This window comes from Hypomesus transpacificus, chromosome 13 (genome assembly GCF_021917145.1).
Source record: "Hypomesus transpacificus isolate Combined female chromosome 13, fHypTra1, whole genome shotgun sequence".
Classification (NCBI taxonomy): domain Eukaryota; kingdom Metazoa; phylum Chordata; class Actinopteri; order Osmeriformes; family Osmeridae; genus Hypomesus; species Hypomesus transpacificus.
In genome coordinates this window covers 13,814,217-13,836,020 of record NC_061072.1, presented here as the reverse complement: position 1 = coordinate 13,836,020, position 21,804 = coordinate 13,814,217, and the positions used below count along the sequence as shown (strand labels likewise).

Sequence of the window (21,804 nt, the reverse complement as noted above, 5' to 3'; positions counted from 1 at the left end):
ATATTTGTATATATAGCATCACTAGTGTGCATTTAGATATTAGATCTTGATTTTGTCTGAAAAAGTCCTATGTAATTAATGTTGAAAATACTCATGTGAATGAACAAATTCACTTTATCGGTTTGTTGTTACAAAGATGGCGTCCCAGTGCAGCTTGTCTACTTTGTTTCCCATTCAGAGTCAGCTGGACAACGCCCTAAATGACGCTACAACCCAACAGGAGAAAGAAAATCTTGTGTACCAGTACTTGCAAAAACTGGATGAAAGAGAAGATTTGAAGATTCCCGATTTTGATGAAGGTTAGCTCACACTGTGATAGCAAGTTGAATATTATGAATCGGGAGTTGTTGGCAAACGTCATACAGCTCCTGCAGCGCTTGCGCGGTCCTTCAGCCAGCCGTATGCACACCAAACAGACCATATTTGGACCCGTTCCGGTTTCTAAAATGTGACATGCTGCTATTCTCTGCAGAAAATATTACTATGTGCTTCCTTTCTTACAAGCTTGGCTATTCATTTACCATCATAATCATATAGGCACGCGATCATAGTGGAACTTTGTAAAATACGTGATCACCAACAATACAAAACCGTTCAAACTTTTTAGAGAATGTATAAATGCGATGTATACAATATTAATGCTAATATTTGTAGTTGGGGTTGTTTTGCCTAGGTCTGGAATGGCTAAATACAGAAGGTCCACTGTCTCTAGCAAAAGAGCTGTCTGGCAAGGTGGTGATACTGGACTTCTTTACCTACTGCTGCATAAACTGCATGCATATCCTACCGGATTTGCATCAGCTGGAGAAAAGGCACCCCGTCAAAGGTAGGTACACTCTCATCTCCCATTTAAATGGTAATGATTTGACTCCTTATGTTGCAATATATTATCAACCACAAGCGTGTGTATCAATGTACAAGTGTGTGTACAAGTGGTTGGTCCAAGTACACACACAGTCATCATGTCAAAACATTTTCACGTTACAGTGGATGTCTTCCATGGCCCTATTTTCCGCTCTTTGTGAAATGTCATCTGTTCTGAAAGTGGTTTCTGATCTTGTAGTAGTCTAGTTCAGTCCTTGAAGTGCCAAAGTTGCTAAAAAAAAACACAACACAAACACACACACAATGATCAGAGGTCTGAGTACTGTACAATGCTGCTGGCTGTGGTGGGTGGCTTATTTTTAGTCTGTTCTTGTGTAATCATGTTCTAACAGTCAAGTGGCCTATTGTTAGCTCTTCACCAAGATCATCTAAGTAAAATGATTGAGTAGTGTACACCCCCCCGCTCCCCACGCACACACACACACACGCACACACCACCATGCAGCCATTTGCTCCACACTTTAATTCACAATCTCCCTCGCTATATCTCTGGCACTGCTCAGGGTACATTCTGTATGCTTCTTCATCCGGTAAAGTGTTCAAAGCCAAGTACAGCAGCAGCCGCCCCCACAACAACCCCCTATGCTCTCTGCAATCTGTGGTAGTAGTGGGCCTAGGCCCAGCGCGGAGGGCTCTGTTGCCTGTAGACTACAGACTCAGAAAAAAAGGTTGGCTAGTCAAAACAACGATAGGGAAGAAGAGTTTTGTCATCTGATGTGCTGTTCTTAGTGAGCATGACCAGGTGCATTCTCAGTCTAAAGTAATTTGTGTAAATATGTAGGCCCAATTTGTGTACTTTCATTTTCTATGAGTGCTTAGATTGACTTGTTACATGGGTCATTATTCAGTGTGGAAACCTTCTCAGTAGTACTGTGAATCAGGAAATTAAGTTCAGTACAACACAATGTTGCGTTATAAAATGAATTTGCTACCTTTCCTTCTGCATGTGGTTTTCGATTTTTTTTACGCTTCCGAGGTTGTGAATTTAAATGTTTTGACAGACCGCTGCAAATGTGCTTCTGTCTGTCCTTTGCATCTATCAGCCTCCGTGTTTCAAGCCCCAGGGATGAAACTGGATGAATGACGAGGCGCAAAAGTGCTTTTGACATTTCAGTTGAGCTCGACGAACCACGGCAGAGTGAGCAGCAGCTATATTGAAATGGGAAAGAGTCAAATAAGCTAACTAACTTTCTGACGAAGCCCATGCTGAGAGCGGCTGAGCCCTGGGCCTTCCATTCTCTTGCCCTGTTACCTGTCATAGCTAGACATTTGAAACATGATGTGCAAGGCTTCAGCCTGTCCTCGCGTCTTTTCCCAATTTTCAGAACACACATTTCCCATCAAATGTGATTTGAATGAGCTTGTACCTCTTAAAATGAGTCCATCTGTTGGTGTGTGGAAGGCCCATGTCATTTGACTTTGGATCGAGGCGTAGCTGGTGTAGGACATGTGATGACCAGATATGGAGGACACAGTGACAGCCCACACAGATGTGGAAGCCTCCAGGGTGCCGTCACAGCATTAACACAAAGACCCAATGTCCTTCAGCGGTCTATAGGGAGACTTCCTCGTGGCCTTAATGCATTGGTAAAGAGCATGCAAGGGGAAGGTGAGTCAAGTGACAAGAAGATGTTTCCTGTTAGGTCTCTGGACCAGAGGAGGGAGTCCATCGTAAAGGTCAAAAGTCAGTAGGGTCCATGCATCCAGGCTATTTTATTAATGTGTTTACATCCTGAAGCTATGTCGTTCTAGGAAAGCACTCTAAAGCCCATGAACGTGCGGGAACATTTAGGGTCAGTGAGGCCAATGGGCTGTGTCACGCACCCAGATCCTGAAGCTGTGACGTGTGAGACAGGATGAGCCAGATACCGGGCAGTATACTATGACTGATGTACAGAAAAATAACTGCGTGTGGTGAGGACTCCTGATGTGGTGAAAGAAAATACCTGTCTTCAAACATTTTGCCCACTTTCAATAACATTTTAAGATTGTATGTTTTTGAAGTAAACAAAAAAATAATTATAAAAAAAAAAAGATGGCAAGCGTTTGAAGTATAAAGGACATTTCAGATAAAACAGTTTCACCAACATATCTATTCCCTCAAATTGATTTAACATAAGTAGACAAAGCTAGAATCATGAGATCCAAATCACATGAACTTCCACTGGAAGTCTCCACGCTCATAGTTACATAAGGTTCTGGTTGAACAGATTCATTATGAAGCATAACTCACAATCATGCATGATTACATTTCATCCAAAAAACATTATGGTTTGAGGTGACAACCTTGTTTAACCTGTTATTGTTTTTCTGGTGGTTTGCTTAGTCAGTTTACTGAACCAGAGATCAGAGAAAATGAACATGTTTGGCAGCCTTCAGAGCCAGGACACAGTGTGGTTGAGGCTGAGCACTGTCTGGTCTCTGTCCCTTTGTGTAAAGCTCAGTTTGTCCTCTGGATTCTTTGTCCTTGCCTGACACAATTTTATGATTTCATTCCCTTGAAAGGAATTTGACTTGTAAAATGAATTACATTAGAGCAAGAAGCCGTCCTTGTTGAAAAGCATTTTGTTTTTGTGTAACCAACATGAGCTTTGCTATTGTTGAAATATTTGTATTGACAAATCAAGTATGGATGCTAGTTATGCCTACCACATCTGAATGGTCAGGAACTGTCATATTTCTTCTACGTTAATAGTTTTTTAATCAGATGTTTTCCACCCCATCTCTGTTTTATTTGATCTCAGACGGTTTGGTTATTGTGGGAGTACACTCTGCCAAGTTTCCCAATGAAAAGGTACGTTTCAGCTACTTCACAAGAAAATATAATTGTATAGCAAATAACAAATTAAGTAAATCAACCTGTACTGTCCTTTATTTATATATATATATATATATATATATATATATATATATATATTATATATATATTACACAAGTAATTATGCACAGTGATAGGTCAGATTAACGATCTTAATAAACTCCATATCCCACAATTCCGTTCCCGTCAAGGTCCTTCGGAACGTGTGCAGCGCTGTACTCCGCTACGACATCCGCCACCCGGTGGTGAACGACGGCGACGCGCGGCTGTGGCATGAGCTGGAGGTGTCCTGCTGGCCCACGCTCGTCCTCCTGGGGCCCCGCGGCAACCTGCTCCTCTCTGTGGTGGGGGAGGAACACCGCGACAGGCTCGCCCTCTTCTCCGAGGCCGCCCTCAGACACTACGGGACCGAGGCCTGCTGAGGGACCACCCTGTGGGGATCCGACTCTACAGGGACACGCTGCCCCCCACCATCCTGTCCTTCCCTGGGAAGGTGGCGGTGGACACCAGGAGGAAGAGGCTGGCGATAGCAGACACCGGGCACCACAGGGTCCTGGTGGTGTCCCAGGCTGGAGAGGTGCTTTATGCTGTAGGAGGTGGGTCAGGCTGGTGCTATGGGCTTTGTGCAATCACTGTTTTGTGTGTGTTTGGTGGTGGTGGGGGGTGGGGTTATGTTGTTGGGCATGTATGTGCTTTATGTTAGAGTTGTTGATGGTAGCTGTGACTGCAGTGGACTTCAAGGAGATGACATTGAGGGTTACTGTTTCGTTTTGTTATTATGTAGTTATGACAGAGACATGATGCTGGTTGTGTCCCCAACACAAGAACACACTTTCTAACCCCACAGCTGCTCCAGTTATCACACCTCTGGGGATTAGTCTAGAATCTTCTGAATGCTATTTGTCTAACCATTAAAAGCCAACTGGATGATGTTGGTTAAGTGTCTAATTTAAGGTATATGCCTTTGCTGTGACAAGTGTCTTTGTCAGTATTAACACTGAGGGAAGCAGTATTATTATTATTAATAATATAGATTTTAAAGTTGTTAAGCAACTGTGTTCATACCAGAAGTAGAGTAAGCCTTTCCTCCTGCAACCCCCCCAGGGCCGGAGAGTGGAAAACAAGATGGCCGCCTTTCCGAAGCTTCCTTCTGTGCTCCTCAGGGTGTGGCCATTAAAGGAGACACTGTGTACGTGGCCGACACGGAGAACCACCTGATACGCAAGGTAGTTTGGCTCCAATCCTTCTAGAACGTTGTGTGTCATTTCAAGGTTGTGTGGAAGTCAGGGAATCCATTTTGCACTTTGCGAGTCTATTAAGTTCTCATTACAAAACGAGTCTCTCACTCACTCAGATTGACCTCCTGGAGGGGCGAGTCAGCACTCTGGCAGGAATGGGGGTTCAGGGCCAAGACAAGGAGGGCGGAGCTATGGGACTCCAGCAGCCAATCAGTTCCCCATGGGATGTAGCTCTCGGAACAGCAGGTGAGCGAGATGTTCGGCCCACTGTGACCTCAAACACATGCAATAGCACTTTAGAATCTAGGTGAAGAAAGGATTTCAATGGGGTCAAAGGGACTCCCAACACACAGGCTGCAATAGAAATGGCATCAAAGGGTTAACTTGACATACCATGCCTAATTGGCAGTGATTGCCATTGAATAACTCGAAGACTAACCCACACGTTTTTATGCCTCATAAAATATCAAATCTTGTAATATTTGGTGTTCTGCTTTGGGCAGTGTAAATTCCTTTTTTTCATCTTTGTTTCATTAATCCATCACAGCCTCTCCCTATCTAGAGTAACAATCTTGTTTTAATGTCCGCTTTTGAAGCTCTCTTTTAGATCCTTAATCTCTGAAAATACACAGGGTGCTCATAGAATGGGGCTTTGTTCGAAAAAAAAAAATACAGTTACCATCAGTGCCTTCAAGTCTCACTGTGGATTGGTCAGTTTCTTTGTGAAGATGAAAGTGTGTGTGCATGTGTGTGTAGTTCTTTATCTTTAACCTAGCAGCTGATTTGATGCTGGAGAGAACTTGCTCTACCAAAAGAAAGCTTCTCAGGGAGAGCTGCAGCACTGATTGGCCATTTCAGTCCAAACTTCGGGCTCCACGTTCAGTGAGCATTGACCTCATCTGACAGAAAGAGCCTTTGGCTGACATTTTGATGATGTTCTATGATGTATGGGTGCGTGCGCCCGCGTGCATACTAAGAGCTGCTTCGAAAAATTCATCATGACAACCCTCAGATTCATTCCCCTGACTACAAAGGCTCTAATCCTGCATGTGAGTAATATGTGCAGTCCTCCCAGTTTGCCCGCCTCCCTCACAGATTCAGTCAATAACAATATCAAAGAACAATACAAGAAGGCTGAACATCCTAATAAAAAAGAACACCAGAGTCCTTATATGACAAGAGACGTTCTGTACCGTGTGAGATTGTTTGCTTCGAAAATCCACACTGTTGCAATACATCAGGAGACTTGAAATGTGTGTAATTTGTTTCACTTTTGTGGGGTTTGGTTTGGTTTACCATGAGTGCCCATGAAGCAGCATAATCAGCAATGCCCCTTTCCTTGCTAGGCTACTTTACCTCTTAAGACAGCAGCTTAACTGCCTCCCTATATCTTAAAGTGTACAGGTAAGGTAATATCCAGATCGGAAATGCTACCTCAGGGTTCCACAACGTGGTCATTGAACCCGTACGTCCACTATTATGCCCCCCCCCACACACACACACAACTCCCCTTACTCACTCATTCCATATTCATGAAGGGATCATTAATGATTCAGCCCACTCCAGTTGGCTTCAATCCCCCAGAGTACAAACCTTTTCCAGTCCAAAGATAAATGTATAACTATGCTGCCAAAGGTGCAACCGGTGCCCAGCCTCCCTCCATATTTAATGACGGATATTTGACTGTTTTAGGAGCCGTATGAACACTTGAGGGTTGCCGATACAACCTCACTGAGAACTTTCTGATTGGTCAGATCTGTATCGGCAGGTGGTGAGCAGGATAATGTGCTGTGGATTGCCATGGCCGGGACCCACCAGATCTGGGCTCTGTTCCTAGCTGATGGGAAGCTGCCCAAAGCAAGGTGAGCTACCGGCATAATGACCTCATCTACGCCAGCTGTGGAGGACGTGCAGTAGTAGTAGACTGATTCATCACAAGATCCCATGTCTGCAGCTATTGGGGACAGGCCCAAGTTTGAAATCCGATCTCGAAGCCATTTCAAATCCATAATCATACTTAATTGATCTTCCCTGGCACCTCTGACTTTGTCACTGGCATCCATTATGACAGGGCATTTCATATCGTTTTTATTTGAGTTTTTTTCCTCCCATGTTCGCCCTCCAGCGAATCCAAAGCGGGCACGTGTGTGCGCTGGGCTGGCAGTGGCAGCGAGGAGAACCGAAACAATGCTTACCCACATAAGGCAGGCTTTGCCCAGCCGTCCGGCCTGGCGCCGGCCCCCGAGGAGCCCTGGAGCTGCCTGTACGTGGCCGACAGCGAGAGCAGCACCGTCCGCACGCTGGCCCTGAAGGACGGGGCTGTCAAAATGCTGGTGGGGGGCGAGAGGGACCCCCTGGTGAGTGTCTGTCTGTCTGCTGGATCGTAGAGGGGGATTGTATAGACAGTAGGAGTGGGGTATAGATTGTATAGAGGCAAGGATCCTGTTCTGTATTGTGTACTGTAAGCGATGACATTTTGTATTTCAAAGTTGTTCCCTGCTAAGTCATCCTTGTTTTGTTTTTTGTGTGTGTGGGGGGGTATATTCATTTGTGTAACCTTGATTAATCCAGGCAATTAGGAAATTCTTATTTGCAATGACGGCTTGACAAGTAGTAAACGCAGTGCAATATTAAGTACGTCACGCAACACCTAAGTGAAACTGGACAGGCCATCTTTCCACCTGTAATGCACACTAAGCCACCCAAACGGAAACATTTACACTGGTGTCGACTGACAAATGACTCCCACTGGCTCAGACGATGCCTTTACTGGGTATTGGCCAACTGTTGTTGGATGAATTCTCCCTCCTTATGGACCAATCACAGTTCTGGTGTACGTTCAAGAGGATCAGTCTTAAATGTTTTACTTCAGCGTTCACAGATGATGCACATTGTCATATACCTACTGTTTACACTCAATATTATACACAGTACTTTGCAAAAGTCTTAAGCACAAATAAAAACATGTTAAAGTAAAGCAAAACTACTAAAAATCTTGTGCCCTAGACTTTTGCACAGTACTGTACAGATATATACAGTATATATAGTATAAATATACGTTTATATAATCTCAAACCCTTGAAATTATTTGAAAGTGTTTGAGATGCAAAAAAAGGCCATTTGCACTCTTAGGACCGATCCATTTGTTTCATTATTCTGGGTGAAACCAAATCTATTGCCCCATGATTTGTAAATAGAATTGGTTCCCATGTCTAGCTATAGGTGTCTCCATATAGGGTCTGAATACAGTGGACTGCCCCGGTCATTCCAGGCTTTCACTCATCACTTTGACTGGCATTCCTGACTGTTCTAATCAGCCTCAGTTTATATTCTCCCTCAGCAATACTTAGTCTATCTCCCCATGAGGTTCTTTATAAGGAATCGAGAGCCCTCAGAGGCCGTACCACTTTGTCAGATGAATGCCCAACAAAACATAGTTAAGCAGAGGCGTTCTGACTGATTTTATGTGAACAGCAACAGATTTATTCAAGGCTTGTACTTCCAGTGACGTGGAATACACTCCATGCAGAAAGTTCTCGCAAACTTGGCATGCGTGGGAAAATTTCAAGGATTTTCAGAATTTCAAGACGGTTTCTAATGAGATACCGTTATCTAATTTGTTTGATTTATTAAACTGGGTGACACAGAGCGAGAGGCTATTTATATCAATTTTCCTGATTTCTGCTCTGCTGTGACAGTTCTCTTCTAGCAACATCTATTTACTCTTTTGGGTTTCAGTTTCCCAAAGTACCAGACACTGAAATGACCCTCTAGTGGAAAGACAGTCTGTGGAAATATTCTACCATACATATTGGCAGTTCATATTATTTCAGTGATTTCTGCAGTTTGTTCATTCTTCCTCTTCCTCTTGGAATTTCACATGTATAACGTCACACATGTGACTTTGCAAAACATTGGATCATTTTTATGTGAAGGGCTTAGAATGGGTTCCCTTGGAATAACAGAAAATCTCACTCGTTATTAGTTGGGTTAGAAGGTTGACTTTATACACTAGCCAATTTTGTTTTAGACTTTATTAACGTTGATTTAACTTGATACAATCTCCATAGTTAGTTACTCCCAGGTAGCTCCATTGAACTGTATGGAAATGATTGTTTGGGCTTTCCCAAAATGCTGGTTATCCAGTTACGTGTGTTTGGACAACAGAATCTCTTTGCCTTTGGAGACGTGGATGGGAAAGGAGTGGAGGCCAAGCTGCAGCACCCTCTTGGTGTGGCCTGGGCCCCGGAACAGGGCCTGCTGTATGTGGCCGACTCCTACAACCACAAGGTGAGTGGGATCTGGGCACGAGGCTTCCTCCAATCATATCCTCTCACTGGTCCCAACGTCATGCCCTTCCTCTGTTGTAGTTCAGTCAGGTTAGATGGGTTGGATGCAGATGAAGAAGACTCTTTACTGTTCCCAGGCCAGCCTTTTTCACAGCCTGTGTGTGTGTGTGTGTGTGTGTGTGTGGTGTCTCTGTGTGTGTGTGTGTGTTTGTACTTCAGATCAAAGTGGTAGACCCCAAGACCAAGCAGTGTGTTGTCCTGGCCGGGACAGGGGAGGCTGGGGACGTCCTGGGGCCCGGCTTCTTAGACTCGGCCTTCAACGAGCCTGGAGGGCTGTGTGTTGGGACGGGGGGCCAGGTGCTCTACGTGGCCGACACCAACAACCACCAGGTCATGGTTCTGGACATGGACACCAAGACCGTTTCCCTGGTGAGAGGCCGGGTGTTTGCGTGTGGACATGGGCACCTCTGCCGTTAAACGGCAGACAACACCCAATGAGTTCCATGTGTTGACCCTGTATTCCTCTGTTACTCTTACTAATGGTGAAATTACCTGACTGTGGGGTTGAAGTGCGTGCTGTTTTAATATGAGGGTATATATATAGCCATAGTTGATTATTTCAAAAGCTAAGCCAAAATAACCAAAATATGTCCATGTTCTGATACTTGTGGAGCCAAGTGTTTGTATTAGAGAGAGCGTGAGTAATGACTGTTTCTATTGCGTACACAACCATAATCCAGAGTTCCATGTTCCCAGCTATGAGTACAAAGCTCTGTAAATACCATCTAACCATCGCGCGCACTCTCAGTTATTATTTGCTCTTTTTATGTCCCGTGTGTACATTTATATGTCTGTTCCAATAGCTTTAATGTGCAAATCATGTGGTCTTTCCGATAATAATTTGGATTACATTTGGATCAAGTGGTTTGAAGTCGGAGTTGACTGCGTGCTTTGATACTCTCTTTCAACCCTCATCTTGAAAGCTCTCCCCAATTTCCCTGTGTTCCCGTCTCAGTTCCCTGTTCTCACCGAGACTGTCGACTCTGCGCCAGCCAAAGCCTCTGGTCCTCCCAAAGTCCCCAAGCTTCCCAAATCAGCGGCCAGGATCGTCCTGCCCTCTCTGGCCGTGTCCCTGGGGCTGACTGTGACCATGGAGGTGACTCTGTCTCTACCGGAGGGGACCAAGCTCACAGAGGAGGCCCCCAGCTTCTGGAGCCTGTCTGCTGAGGGTAAGAACACACATTCAAGGGACTGTATTCATCCCAATCAGAGCCGGAACACTGTGTCCCATCACGCACAGATTGGGTGTCAATTGTATGAGAGATCTAATGAATATTTTTAGCATACATGAATAATGTTGTTGCTTTTCAGCTCAAACATGTTCTTCAGAGAGTCATTGATCGAGATGTAGTAGTATTTCTTGTAATAGCTGTCGAAATCTGTCTAATCCTTCCGTAGTTTACCCCTATCCATCCTCTACTCAACCTGTCGACATCTCAACACTCCAACCATATTCAGTCTTTTTAAAACAGCACACACTTCAACCACACAGTCAGGTCATTACACCGTTAGCTTTCAAGAACTCTTTGTCCTTGGGGATGCCTGTGCACACCTACATACCGTAGAATCATGAATGATAGTTTAACTGTGTCTTAGTATTTTCAAACTTGGGAACGGATTCATTAATTGGCTGATGGAAGTAATTAAGTAATTGCGGTGATGTGGGAGACCCTTAAATACTTCAAAATGCCATGTGGGTATTGATCTTTTCTAGTACGGCGGAAATATACATTCACAGAGAGGTGAGACTGAGTAACGATCTCGAGTTTAACGATGACGTTAAGGATCTAATTTTAGATTTGCTTTTTTGTTCGATGTAGCTGAACTGATTTACAGTGCAGGTCTTGATCCTGAAAATAAACTCGGTCTGTTATGACTGAATCAATGCAGGAGGAGCAGCAGCATCTGTAAATCTAGCTGCTCGCGCTCGCAAACTCTGAATGAAAATTTCACGATCAAGATCTGTTGATGTTGGTTCCGCATGAACAATGAAAGCACTTTATACAGTCAATTGGCCAGCCGATCAATATACAGTCTTTGGAGGACCGATTAGTCCACACAATGTTTTAAGGTAAAGTCAAATTTGCATGGAGGTCATGAACATACAGGTGTAATTCATAGGGGAGTGTATTGCAACAATGGTCCTCACACTGAACGTCCATGTCATCGGTGTTGGTTTGGTCTTCTCTCTTGCCTCTGTCGGGTTCACTCCCCGGTGGGCTCCTGGTCCGGTCAGGGCCGGCCCTGGCATACGGCACAGCTGGAACAGCACTGCTAAGATAGCTCACAGTTACTGTTCAGTACCAGCCGTGCTCCTGTGCTGTTGGAGATGCGGCTGTGCATGCAAAGTAGATCTTACTCCACACACTCTCTCTACTCTCTCATACGTCCATGCGGTATATACGTGAACACACATGCACGCACGCACACACACACACACACAGAGAAAGAGGAGGAATTCACTCCCTGATGTAGACCAATTTCCATTGACCACCTTGTAGCTATTTAGAAGAGCTGTAAGGTGGTAGTCGATGATGAGTACACTAATCTGATTCGCGTCCTATTCAAAACATTCAATCAAGGCCTTTGTGCACAGTTGAATGTACTTCCTGAATCCAAGCTCCTGTCTTTCATAGGTGATGAGTGGTTGCTAGAGGGCCAGGTGGTTACCGGGGACATCCTGGACCTTTCTCAAGTCCTCTCCCTTTCAACCAAGCTTCCAGCGATGACCGGGACAGCAAGCCCCAGCCCTGCTCTCACTCTCAGTGTATGGGTGTACTGCTGTCTGGCCCAGGGTGGAGCTTGTATGATGAAAGCGGCCTCCTTCACCCAGCCCCTCGACATAGGTCGAGCGCCCGCCGAGGGAGGGGTCACCGTGACGATGGCTCACGCCTTCTGAAACCAGCGGAGTTGGGTCCTTTCATTCTGGGGATGAGTATGCCTCAGAATCAGGATATTACCTTTTAATGCAACCTTCACCTCCCCCCCTTTTAGTTATCAGTGGTCTAAAGATGAGATTTGTTTTCAACAGGGTAGTGACTCATGGTGTGGATAGCTTTAAAGGCCTTGTCCTTTATCTGCCCTTACAGTCAATATGAAGCGCCATAATCTATACAGAAACGCTTGTAGATTTCATATATATGATTTTTTTTTAAGATTAACACCAAAGTATCAAGTCCCAAGTACCTTCACTGTGACTCAATGACAGGATTGTGGCACATATATTTACATGACACAGTTGTAAGTACTCTGAAATATCCTCAAGCACAACTATCATAATTTGTGAGCACTCAAACATCTCTGCCGTTCACAGCTGATATCATATTTGTTATTTTTATTATTATTTGTTGATTCAATGTTCACATGTATTAACCAGCTTAGCTTAAAGGGTATTTATGCCACAAGCTTCATACCAGAACAGCTATAAAACAAAAACACTCTTGTTAACATTTTCATAGTAGAAATATATATTTACAAGAAATTATGACTGTACCACACCCTGCCAAACTTCCGTCAATGTGTGTCAATAACTAAACCTGCTTCCAAAATTAACAAAAGGGTGAGGCAGCTCATATTTTCACTGGTTCTTAGAAAAACTAGAATTTCAAGATTGAAAGTTGTTTATGTAACAATAACTGAGTCATGATTGAAGGAAAACTTGAATTAAATCAATTTGTATGGGACCTGCTTTTGCCCACATGCTCATTAACATACAGTTGGTAATATATATATTTTTTTTTTTCTTTTCAAAATAGTATAGACAGCACCTAGCAGTTCAGGTGTACAAATAATTGAAAAAAAATATTTATGAAAGTGCCTCTTTTATACAGAAGTCACCGATCTTTGCTCACCTAGAGTTACTGATAGTGGGGCTGGATGTCAGAAACTCCCACTATCAGTAAACGTTTGCTAAATGGAAAATGCCATGGAGATGCCAAAGCCGTTGTGAGTTTAATGTATTACTTGGTGAATGAGAAGATTTATTGTTATGAATATGGGAGCCTCCATTTATTATGAATCAAACAGGTGTTGGAAAGCCCTCTATGGTTCACCATGAAACAATTGGGTAGGCGTTAGTGGAAGGGTGTTCATGTGCATGCAAAGCAGAAGATATGTTCATCTGGTAAGGGTTATGTCACCTGATGATTTGTGTCAGTGCAAATCTATATAATGTCTGTCATGTTTTTGTACTGTGGGGATTGATTTCATAGTCTGGAAGCTCTATATGAAATGCAGTCATGTATGGGGGATGCAATAAACCATATTTAACGAATGTGTGTATGCTTCTCATTGTGTAAAATGCATGCTGTAGAAATGATAGAACCTGGTTTGATTCTAAATGATCAGTTAAGGTTTGCACAGAAACAAATGATCTTCTAGACTCAGATGTGTTTATGTTTGGAGGATGAGAGCCGCTTACGTTTCCAATCTCTGTTGTACTCTTCCATTTTGCCTGATTTAAAAATAACTTCTCCTGGTTTTCAGATAACCTGTAGCCTCTAGGACAATATGGGGTGGTTTAGGTATTTGTGTTACATAGGTCTTTGGTGTATTTGTCAAATTGTCATCTGCATCAAGCAACAGGATGATGACACTGACACTTTCAAGAGGTATTGCAATGTTGGGTTAGGTCAGTCATGTCATAGTCACAGTGCATATCTACTGATTGACAGTCCAGTTCTTAGGTATGCAACCAACCAAGCTAAACCAGGTTCACAGTTGTTTTTAGTGTAGGCTACCATACATTCCATAGGTACATTTTAGGGTGAAAACTCATACTTTGGTCCTGGTTTGGATTTGAGATGCTATATTGTACAGCTTAACGAGGTCTCCATTAGTTTACCTAATTAATCAAATAAACATTTCAAATCAACATTTATGGCTGTATTGCCCTTTCACCTGCAATGTCATAGAGGGCTTCTCATACGCTCACAGAACTGCCCCTCAGCCAACCTAAACTCTCAAGGAAGACAAGGAAACACGCCCAGGAAAATCCATTGAGGAACGAATGGGAGAAACCTTGGGAGCAGCAATTCGGTGAGGGTTCCCCTCCTCCATAGACGGGTTCAATCTATTTTGGCTATCATATTTGAAAAAATGTAGTAAACGTCCAGCCAGAAAATTTGATTTGAAAGCATCCTTTCTTGGGTTTCATGAATCGGTCATGAAGGCGTCCCTCATGACTATTTTTTGTCATTTGTCAGCCCCCAAAAAGGAGCATCATGCATAAACTGCTTTAAACTTTTCTTTGGCACTGGTGCCTAGAACACTATGGCTGGATACTGTTATTACAATATAAGTGATAAGACATCTCTGTCTGTAGGCCCAGTTATAGTGAATGTCTGTCTGAAAGCTACAGTAATTATGATAGACTCCAGGAATGCAGATTAAGTACACTTCTGCCCCTGCCCGATGTTCCCTGGCTCAGCCGCAGCTATAAGGAGGGGCAATTATGATCTTATCGCCCAGTAACAGCTTCCTACTGCAGAAAATGCCTCTCTCTTGCCCAGCCTATGCAAGGACATAACTAGCGCGCAGAGCACTGATGGCCCTCTTTATTTAGCCTGGTGCAGGGAGATAGCCAATGTCAGTGGAAAATCCAGGGACCAGGTGAAAATTAGATCCGGTTAAACAGAGAACAATGAAAGCTAGCTAAGATTGGATGCTTTCTGAAAGCTCTTCCTATATTCGACGCGTGCATTGAAACCTTGTCGTCTGAAGTTCTGTAAATACAAGCAAAAATAAGTGTGCTGTTATCAAAAAGACATTGAATCTAAAATGTGTTTTCAGAATGGTATTAAGCACGGCAAAAATTGCAAAGTAGTTACATTAAAACTTGAAGACGTGGAGAAGTTGTCTTCGTTAAAAACCAAAGCACACTACCTCGGAGGAAAGCTTAAATAAACAAAGCAATCAAAGCATTTGGCTATCCTTAATTGATGATGTCTGCTGCAGAACCCTGGAATGCACTGGGCAAAGACGCATGTATAGGCCAACACAATGTGATTGAAATGGATACGTTGTTTTATGCGCCGAGGCAAAAGTGTCTTCTCGTGAAGTTCATTGTCATGGGATGAGATACTTGCAAAACAACTGTAGCCTTGCAATTGGTCGCCCAGAGTTGTGATGTCACTACTTAATCGCCTATACTGTTTGAGCAGACAGAAAGCGGTGTCCAGATGGAGTTGGAGAGCCGAGGGATCATAGCTACCTCATGGACACACTAAAGAGGACCAGGAACTCTACAAACTGTCTTGATGAATAGGAATAATATATGTACAGCGCACTGCCCATCATGGGGGATGGTCCGTCATCTATAAACTTCAACAATGACACAAAAGGTGGAAAGGTGGATGTCGACATTCCTGGCGATGGCGCATCTGAGCAGTGGATGGTCGGAATAGGATTGGTTATGGGTCTCATAGTTTTAACAATTGTTATCGGTAATATTTTGGTCATAACTGCTATAGCCAAGAACCAGAGACTACAGACATTGACCAACGTTTTTATTGTTTCCCTGGCGAGCGCAGATCTTATCATGGGCTTGTTGGTGGTACCATTTGGTGCCGCGCTGGAAGTCCAGGGCGCGTGGCTGTATGGCTCCTTCTTCTGTGAATTCTGGATATCCGTTGATGTTCTGTGTGTCACAGCCAGCATCGAGACGCTGTGCGTTATTGCGATAGACAGGTATGTCGCCATCACCTCGCCTTTCCGATACCAAAGCTTGCTTACAAAGGCAAGGGCAAAAGTGATAGTGTGCAGTGTGTGGGCTATCTCTGCGCTGGTCTCTTTCCTACCAATTTTAATGCACTGGTCGCGGGACAATGAGAACACTGCATGTTATGAGAATCCAGAATGTTGTGACTTTATTACCAACCGGGCGTATGCCATTTCGTCCTCAATCATATCGTTTTACATACCTTTAGTTGTAATGATATTTGTCTATGCCCGAGTGTATAGAGAAGCAAAAAAGCAACTGATGAAGATAGACAAGTGTGAGGGAAGGTTTCACAATAACCTTAACGATGCCACCAAGAACAAAACTAATAGAAAGAGACCCTCAAAAATGCTTGCATTAAAGGAACAAAAAGCATTAAAAACACTGGGCATTATTATGGGAACGTTTACTCTTTGCTGGTTGCCCTTTTTCATTGTCAACGTTGTCCGAGTGTTCTCCTCCGAGGTCGTGGACAAAGACCTTTTCGTGTTCTTTAACTGGCTGGGATATGTCAACTCTGCTTTCAACCCAATAATCTACTGTCGCAGTCCGGACTTTCGAAAGGCTTTTAAAAGACTGCTTTGCTGCCCAAGACAAGCAGACCGAAGGCTTCACGTAAGCTCATGCGACCTTTCGCGTTACTCCGGCGGCTTTGTGAACTCATTGGAACCGGGAATGATGGGGACGTGGACAGACTGCAACGGACTGGACCATAGCGACAGCAGCCTGGAGGGTAGCGCCAAATTATCTCATTCAGAGTCGCAGCTGTGAGGATTGTTAATGTGAATTTCACCGGTGACATTTTTTGTTGTTGCATAAATGTCCAGTTGAGCCCATGGAGACTTCGTCTGTCAATGCGCCAAAATTTGGAACAAGAATCATGCTCAAGGTTTATCTGTTTCTGGGACGACAATGATGGCACTCAAAAGGCTAAGCATCATCCGTGTGTTAATAATAAACTTTAGCACATCTCAATTCAGATGGAAAGGAGCAGCTCATTTATAAATCGTGCACTAGATGTTGGAACAGCAATGTAAATACATTTCAACAAGTGTCAAAATGCCATGTTATACCTCATGCCTAAAGTACAAATTGTACGTAAGGAATTTGTTTATATTAAACACATGTTAAATAAACAGTATTTATTTTGCGCTGTATATAGGTCTGTAGAGTAGGTGAAGAATTGCACAAACATGAATTGGGTGGGTTGAAGGGCGGTGGTACTGATGTGCACCTCAGCATAGAGGGGGACCAAATAGATCCCCATTTTCTCTCTCTCTCTTTCTCTCTCTCTGTATATATATGTCTGTCTCCTAATCTTCAATGCTCATGGGTCTATGTTTTATTGTATTATGGTGGATGTTTATTAGTGTGCATTAAAGTGTCATTTTATGACAACTGTTTCTTCGTTCCACATTATGATAGTTTTTCATATGTATTTGTCTATGTACATATGGACTTAACTCTCACAAAGGGAATCGCTACACTATGTGAGCTGTTGAATGTGCTGTATAACTGGTTACAATAATTGAATGAAGAATTCAGTTTATTGAAGACATTAAGTCAAAACATTCTATTTTGGTTCTCACAACTATAGTGATTTCCATAGCAAACTAGCGCTGAGAACATTGTAAACAATATATTTTGTGAATAATGAATTGCTAAGTATATCTGATTCATATTTCATCAACCATCTGGCCATGATTAAATAATTTGTTGTGCATTTTCAAATACTTGTTCAAAGAAGTGATCAAAGGAATTCGATTAATCCACAATCTCAACCATATGCACACATACAAAACATACATTGAAGTAGGCCTAATAAAAATTTTGACCAAATTCTATTTAAATAATGCTGATGACCCAATAGTAACATAAACATTCATACACAACAACCAAACAGGAAGATAGTTTGATCTTCACGTAGGTTGGTGTACATGATGGCTATAAAATTCATTTTATTTTATCAATGCTTAAAAAAAAGATATTAACCATTTGCCATACATAAAACATTACTAATATCTACACACTACACATATCACAATTTTTTCTGGAACTTTAACCAGAACTTTGTGATATTTTGCATTAAAGTAACATGCTCAGTAAGTATCTATAAGCAGGCATGCATTTACTATTTTACATATCCAAAGTCATGTTTTGACCCAACAATACAAGGGACTTAAAGGTTCAAACTAAGCCCCAACAATTGAAGACCAAACAAGTAAAGATGTGGGTTCTTTGGGTTTGTTAGGAACATGAAAGTTCACACCAACTAAGTAAAGAATGTAGTGTAACTACACATCAGAGAGACCAAGCATGCAGACTTTGTGGACATGCGTAAGTCATAGGATATGAGAGAGACCAAGCATGCAGACTTTGTGGACATGCGTAAGTCATAGAGGATATTACCTGTATTACATAGTGAGATGTTGGTGGTTCTTCTCATAATATGGAAATGAGACGATCCCATTCAAAACGTAGCAACATTCGTTTACCGATGCTGTAAACTGATCTCCATAGATGCTTTATATGACAAAAACCTCCTGTGAAGAACGTCATGACAACGTGCTAAATGTGCCCGGTAAACACCTAGGCCGGGTGTTTTTGACTGGCCCTTAAGGAAAAACATTCAAGCGGGGCCCACAGCTGGGGCCTAGTAATCAGTCTTTGAGCCGGACGTCTTTAAAATGCATTAGGGTTCTGTGTCCCTCTAATGCTGCTCTCCCATGAGACTGCTGTGAACATTTAAAATAGTCGAAAGAAAGCTGAATGGAATTGAGCTCCGCTGTTTTAGCTAATGAACCTTGTTTAAATATGATTGCCCAGGCTAATATATGCGGACAAAAGTGGCACCAGAGCCATATTCAGCATCAGTGACTGGGTCCTGGCAAAGGCCCAACTAGTTATTAGGTATTATTCTTTTTGGCAGGAAGCTTGTATCCGAGCAGATTAAAAGTGGGGCTCACAGATGGAGGTGCTGACCCCGCCCGGTTCAAGAATAATGAACATAAATTGCATGTTGGCGTATATCGAAACACATTTGAGCTCCCCTGACATCAGAGACAAGAGTACGGCATATGCAGACATGTTGTACGATAGGACACAATGTGGAATGCTCTATTGCAATTTCTTGTTTAATGCAGTCTTTGACAGTTGCTGTGTACACTGCCATGGCTACTGATGAATGTGACTTGGTGGTTTCACCAGCCGAAATGAAGCCAACAAGATATGGCTTTATTATGTCTTAGGATAATAGAGCAGAGTTGACCATGATCGAGACTATTAACCATGCTCACATTAGTTTGTTTGATCAAAGGCCTGATTGTTGATTTTCCTCTTCTGTCTGAGCAGACCCTGTCTGCCTTGTGTGTTTATTGACTACTAAAAGGGTTTTGTTTGATCGTATTTACTCATAATTGACCTGCAATGCTTTTTATTTATTAACATTTTTTATTTTGGTAATGGCTGTTCCTACCATGTTAAAGCAGAAATAATAATCACTGGTTACAACTAGGTCCAGAAGATCTTACCTTGCCACACAACAACTGTGACCACTCACTGGATGACACAAACTATCCCTGTACTAATTTGTCCAAACCAGACACTTAATCTTCCTAAATTTTGTTTCATTCATCGGCTTGATTATGTGCAGATAAAATGGGAATAAACCCACGTGCTGTATCGTAGCTGTCTCAGCCAAACGTTTTTGCTTTGCCAACAACGACCCCCTGCCCCACCAACCATCTGGTGTAGGTCAGCAATCAGCACAGTAACTTCATTACAGTAGACCTTGCTCACTAAGTGCACACTTGAAAATGTACCAACACAGGCTTATTTTCCCAGTTCGATTGACTGACGGTGTGTATTAATAGCGAGAACAAGTGCTAGAGGTTGACGTGAGGTAAAAATAGCAGCACATTACACGTCTGGACGAGTTGAGAGCTCTTCTCACACTGGACCGGTCGTGAGACACGTTTTTTGATGTCAGCAGATGGATGCCATTAACACTTGAAGAAGATAACATTCCCCCGTGGTTTTTTCCCCACTTTGTTGCTATGGAGAGTACTGAAGTGATGACAGTACCTGTCTGTCTGACCCGCCCTTGTGTTCCCTCGTGAACTTTGTGTGCTGCACTTTCTATATGTCTGCATTACTAGATGGTTGCATGTGCCCTGACTATGGGATTAGAGCACCATTGACTATAATAGTCACTCATTATACGGTATTAACATTCAAATACCACGGAAATCACACATACACACACAGAAGTCCAGTTAACCATAGCTTGCAGTTTGAAAAGGTGAGGGTTGAGGCCAAAAGGTCAATTGTGCTCTATTTAGTTGCTCAATTATCAAAAGAATATGAACTAACCCATTCATTGACCCAGATCTCAACCTGCATGTCAACTGAGGTGATCTAAATGTGAAGCTACCTCACGTGCACACAGTTAACCATGCAGAATGCACTGAGTACGCTGTCCTTCTGTCTAGTTCTGCTGCAGATTTGGTCTTTGCTGGCACACAATCACCCTAGGCTTCATTCGTTTCCTTCCTGTGATGCGTCGCTTGTGACTCACTGCCCTACCTGCCTGCGTTCATGTCGTGCATCTGTGTGTGCTTCGAAGGCAGGGATGTTTGTGCTTGGTTCGAGTGATAGAGTGAGGCAGGGAGAGGAAGTGAGCGTGTGCGTGTGTGGTGGTCAAGTGCTGCTGTCATGGTTTCCATGTCGGGGGCAGAGGCACACGTTTCTAAATTGAACGATGGTCACCCAGGCTGATAGGAGCCTCGGGGTCTGTTATCTGAGCGAGTCCAAAATAGTCTGTCAGAGGAGGTTACGCAACACTCCGTCAGCATGAATGGGATGCTCGTCCCGGGCATGTTCCGAGTGCCCTGGGAAGATGGGAAATATTGCAGGTGAGCTGACTGCAAAGCACGAAAGCAAGTCCAACTATAATTTAAACTCTGTGAGGATATGATTTCCTGTTGAACTAACCAGAAATTGTATACTCATACAATTCACCTTTCAAAACCAAACTCTTCACTGAGTCACACCAATGCTTGTTTAGCTGTCCAAGAAAGTAGTCAAGATTGGAAAATTTGAATTTGAAACCGGACAATGTTTCTTTTCTCCATAGCACATACAGGATCATTTCTAACACCTTGTATAAATCCATCAGATGAGCTTTTATGAAATGTTTTTCACTTATTGCAACAACTTTCCAAGAAGTCATGTCATAGAATTATCTCTGATAACGATTGTAATTAGTTACGATGACAAATACGTGCTTGGACATTTCTTCTGTCCAAAACATCAGTTCAACACCCAAGATTCAGATCATGTTCTGTACAGGCTAGAAGACTTGAGCTATTTGTTAAAGGGGCAGTTCTTGTTGCTTCCTCTTGTCTAAATATAACTGTTATTAGCTAAGTAGCATGCAAACAGGAAATGCACCACCTACACTGCAACCACACAGAACATGATGTCTTGTCATTTTCACAGAACTGTATCTTTTGTTAAAATGATAATCTGAGGGTTAAAGCAGATAATACAGTAGATAGTAATTAACAATATTATACACGGTTACATTTCTAAATTCCGGACTAAGGCAGTACCCTGGCTCTCCAGGGTACTTCAAGGGTAGATAGATCATTTCTGTTACTGACATTTTTACTTACATTAATCAAAGAGACAAGTCTTACACAAAGTCACTAAAGTTCCTTGAACAAATGTTGACAGAAAAAGGGTGTACAATAAAGTGAAAGACAGACAATAGCAGATCTTTGTTGCAACAACAGT

General features: G+C 42.8%; 2 protein-coding genes across 2 annotated transcripts; both read left to right on the top strand.

Moving 5' to 3' along the window:
- Window positions 1–83: 83 nt before the first annotated feature.
- Window positions 84–13,563, top strand: nhlrc2 (NHL repeat containing 2). Its single transcript, XM_047033045.1, is given in 13 exon segments — window positions 84–299; window positions 674–826; window positions 3,630–3,679; window positions 3,895–4,105; window positions 4,108–4,299; window positions 4,808–4,929; window positions 5,058–5,187; window positions 6,710–6,803; window positions 7,067–7,298; window positions 9,109–9,231; window positions 9,450–9,659; window positions 10,246–10,459; window positions 11,927–13,563. Coding segments are annotated over 13 exon segments (2,157 nt in total). The 5' UTR covers window positions 84–136; the 3' UTR covers window positions 12,190–13,563.
- A 1,698-nt stretch (window positions 13,564–15,261) lies between these two features.
- Window positions 15,262–17,739, top strand: adrb1 (adrenoceptor beta 1). Its single transcript, XM_047033082.1, has one exon. The coding sequence runs from the start codon at window positions 15,565–15,567 to the stop codon at window positions 16,777–16,779; it is 1,215 nt and encodes a 404-aa protein (XP_046889038.1). The 5' UTR covers window positions 15,262–15,564; the 3' UTR covers window positions 16,780–17,739.
- Window positions 17,740–21,804: the final 4,065 nt, after the last annotated feature.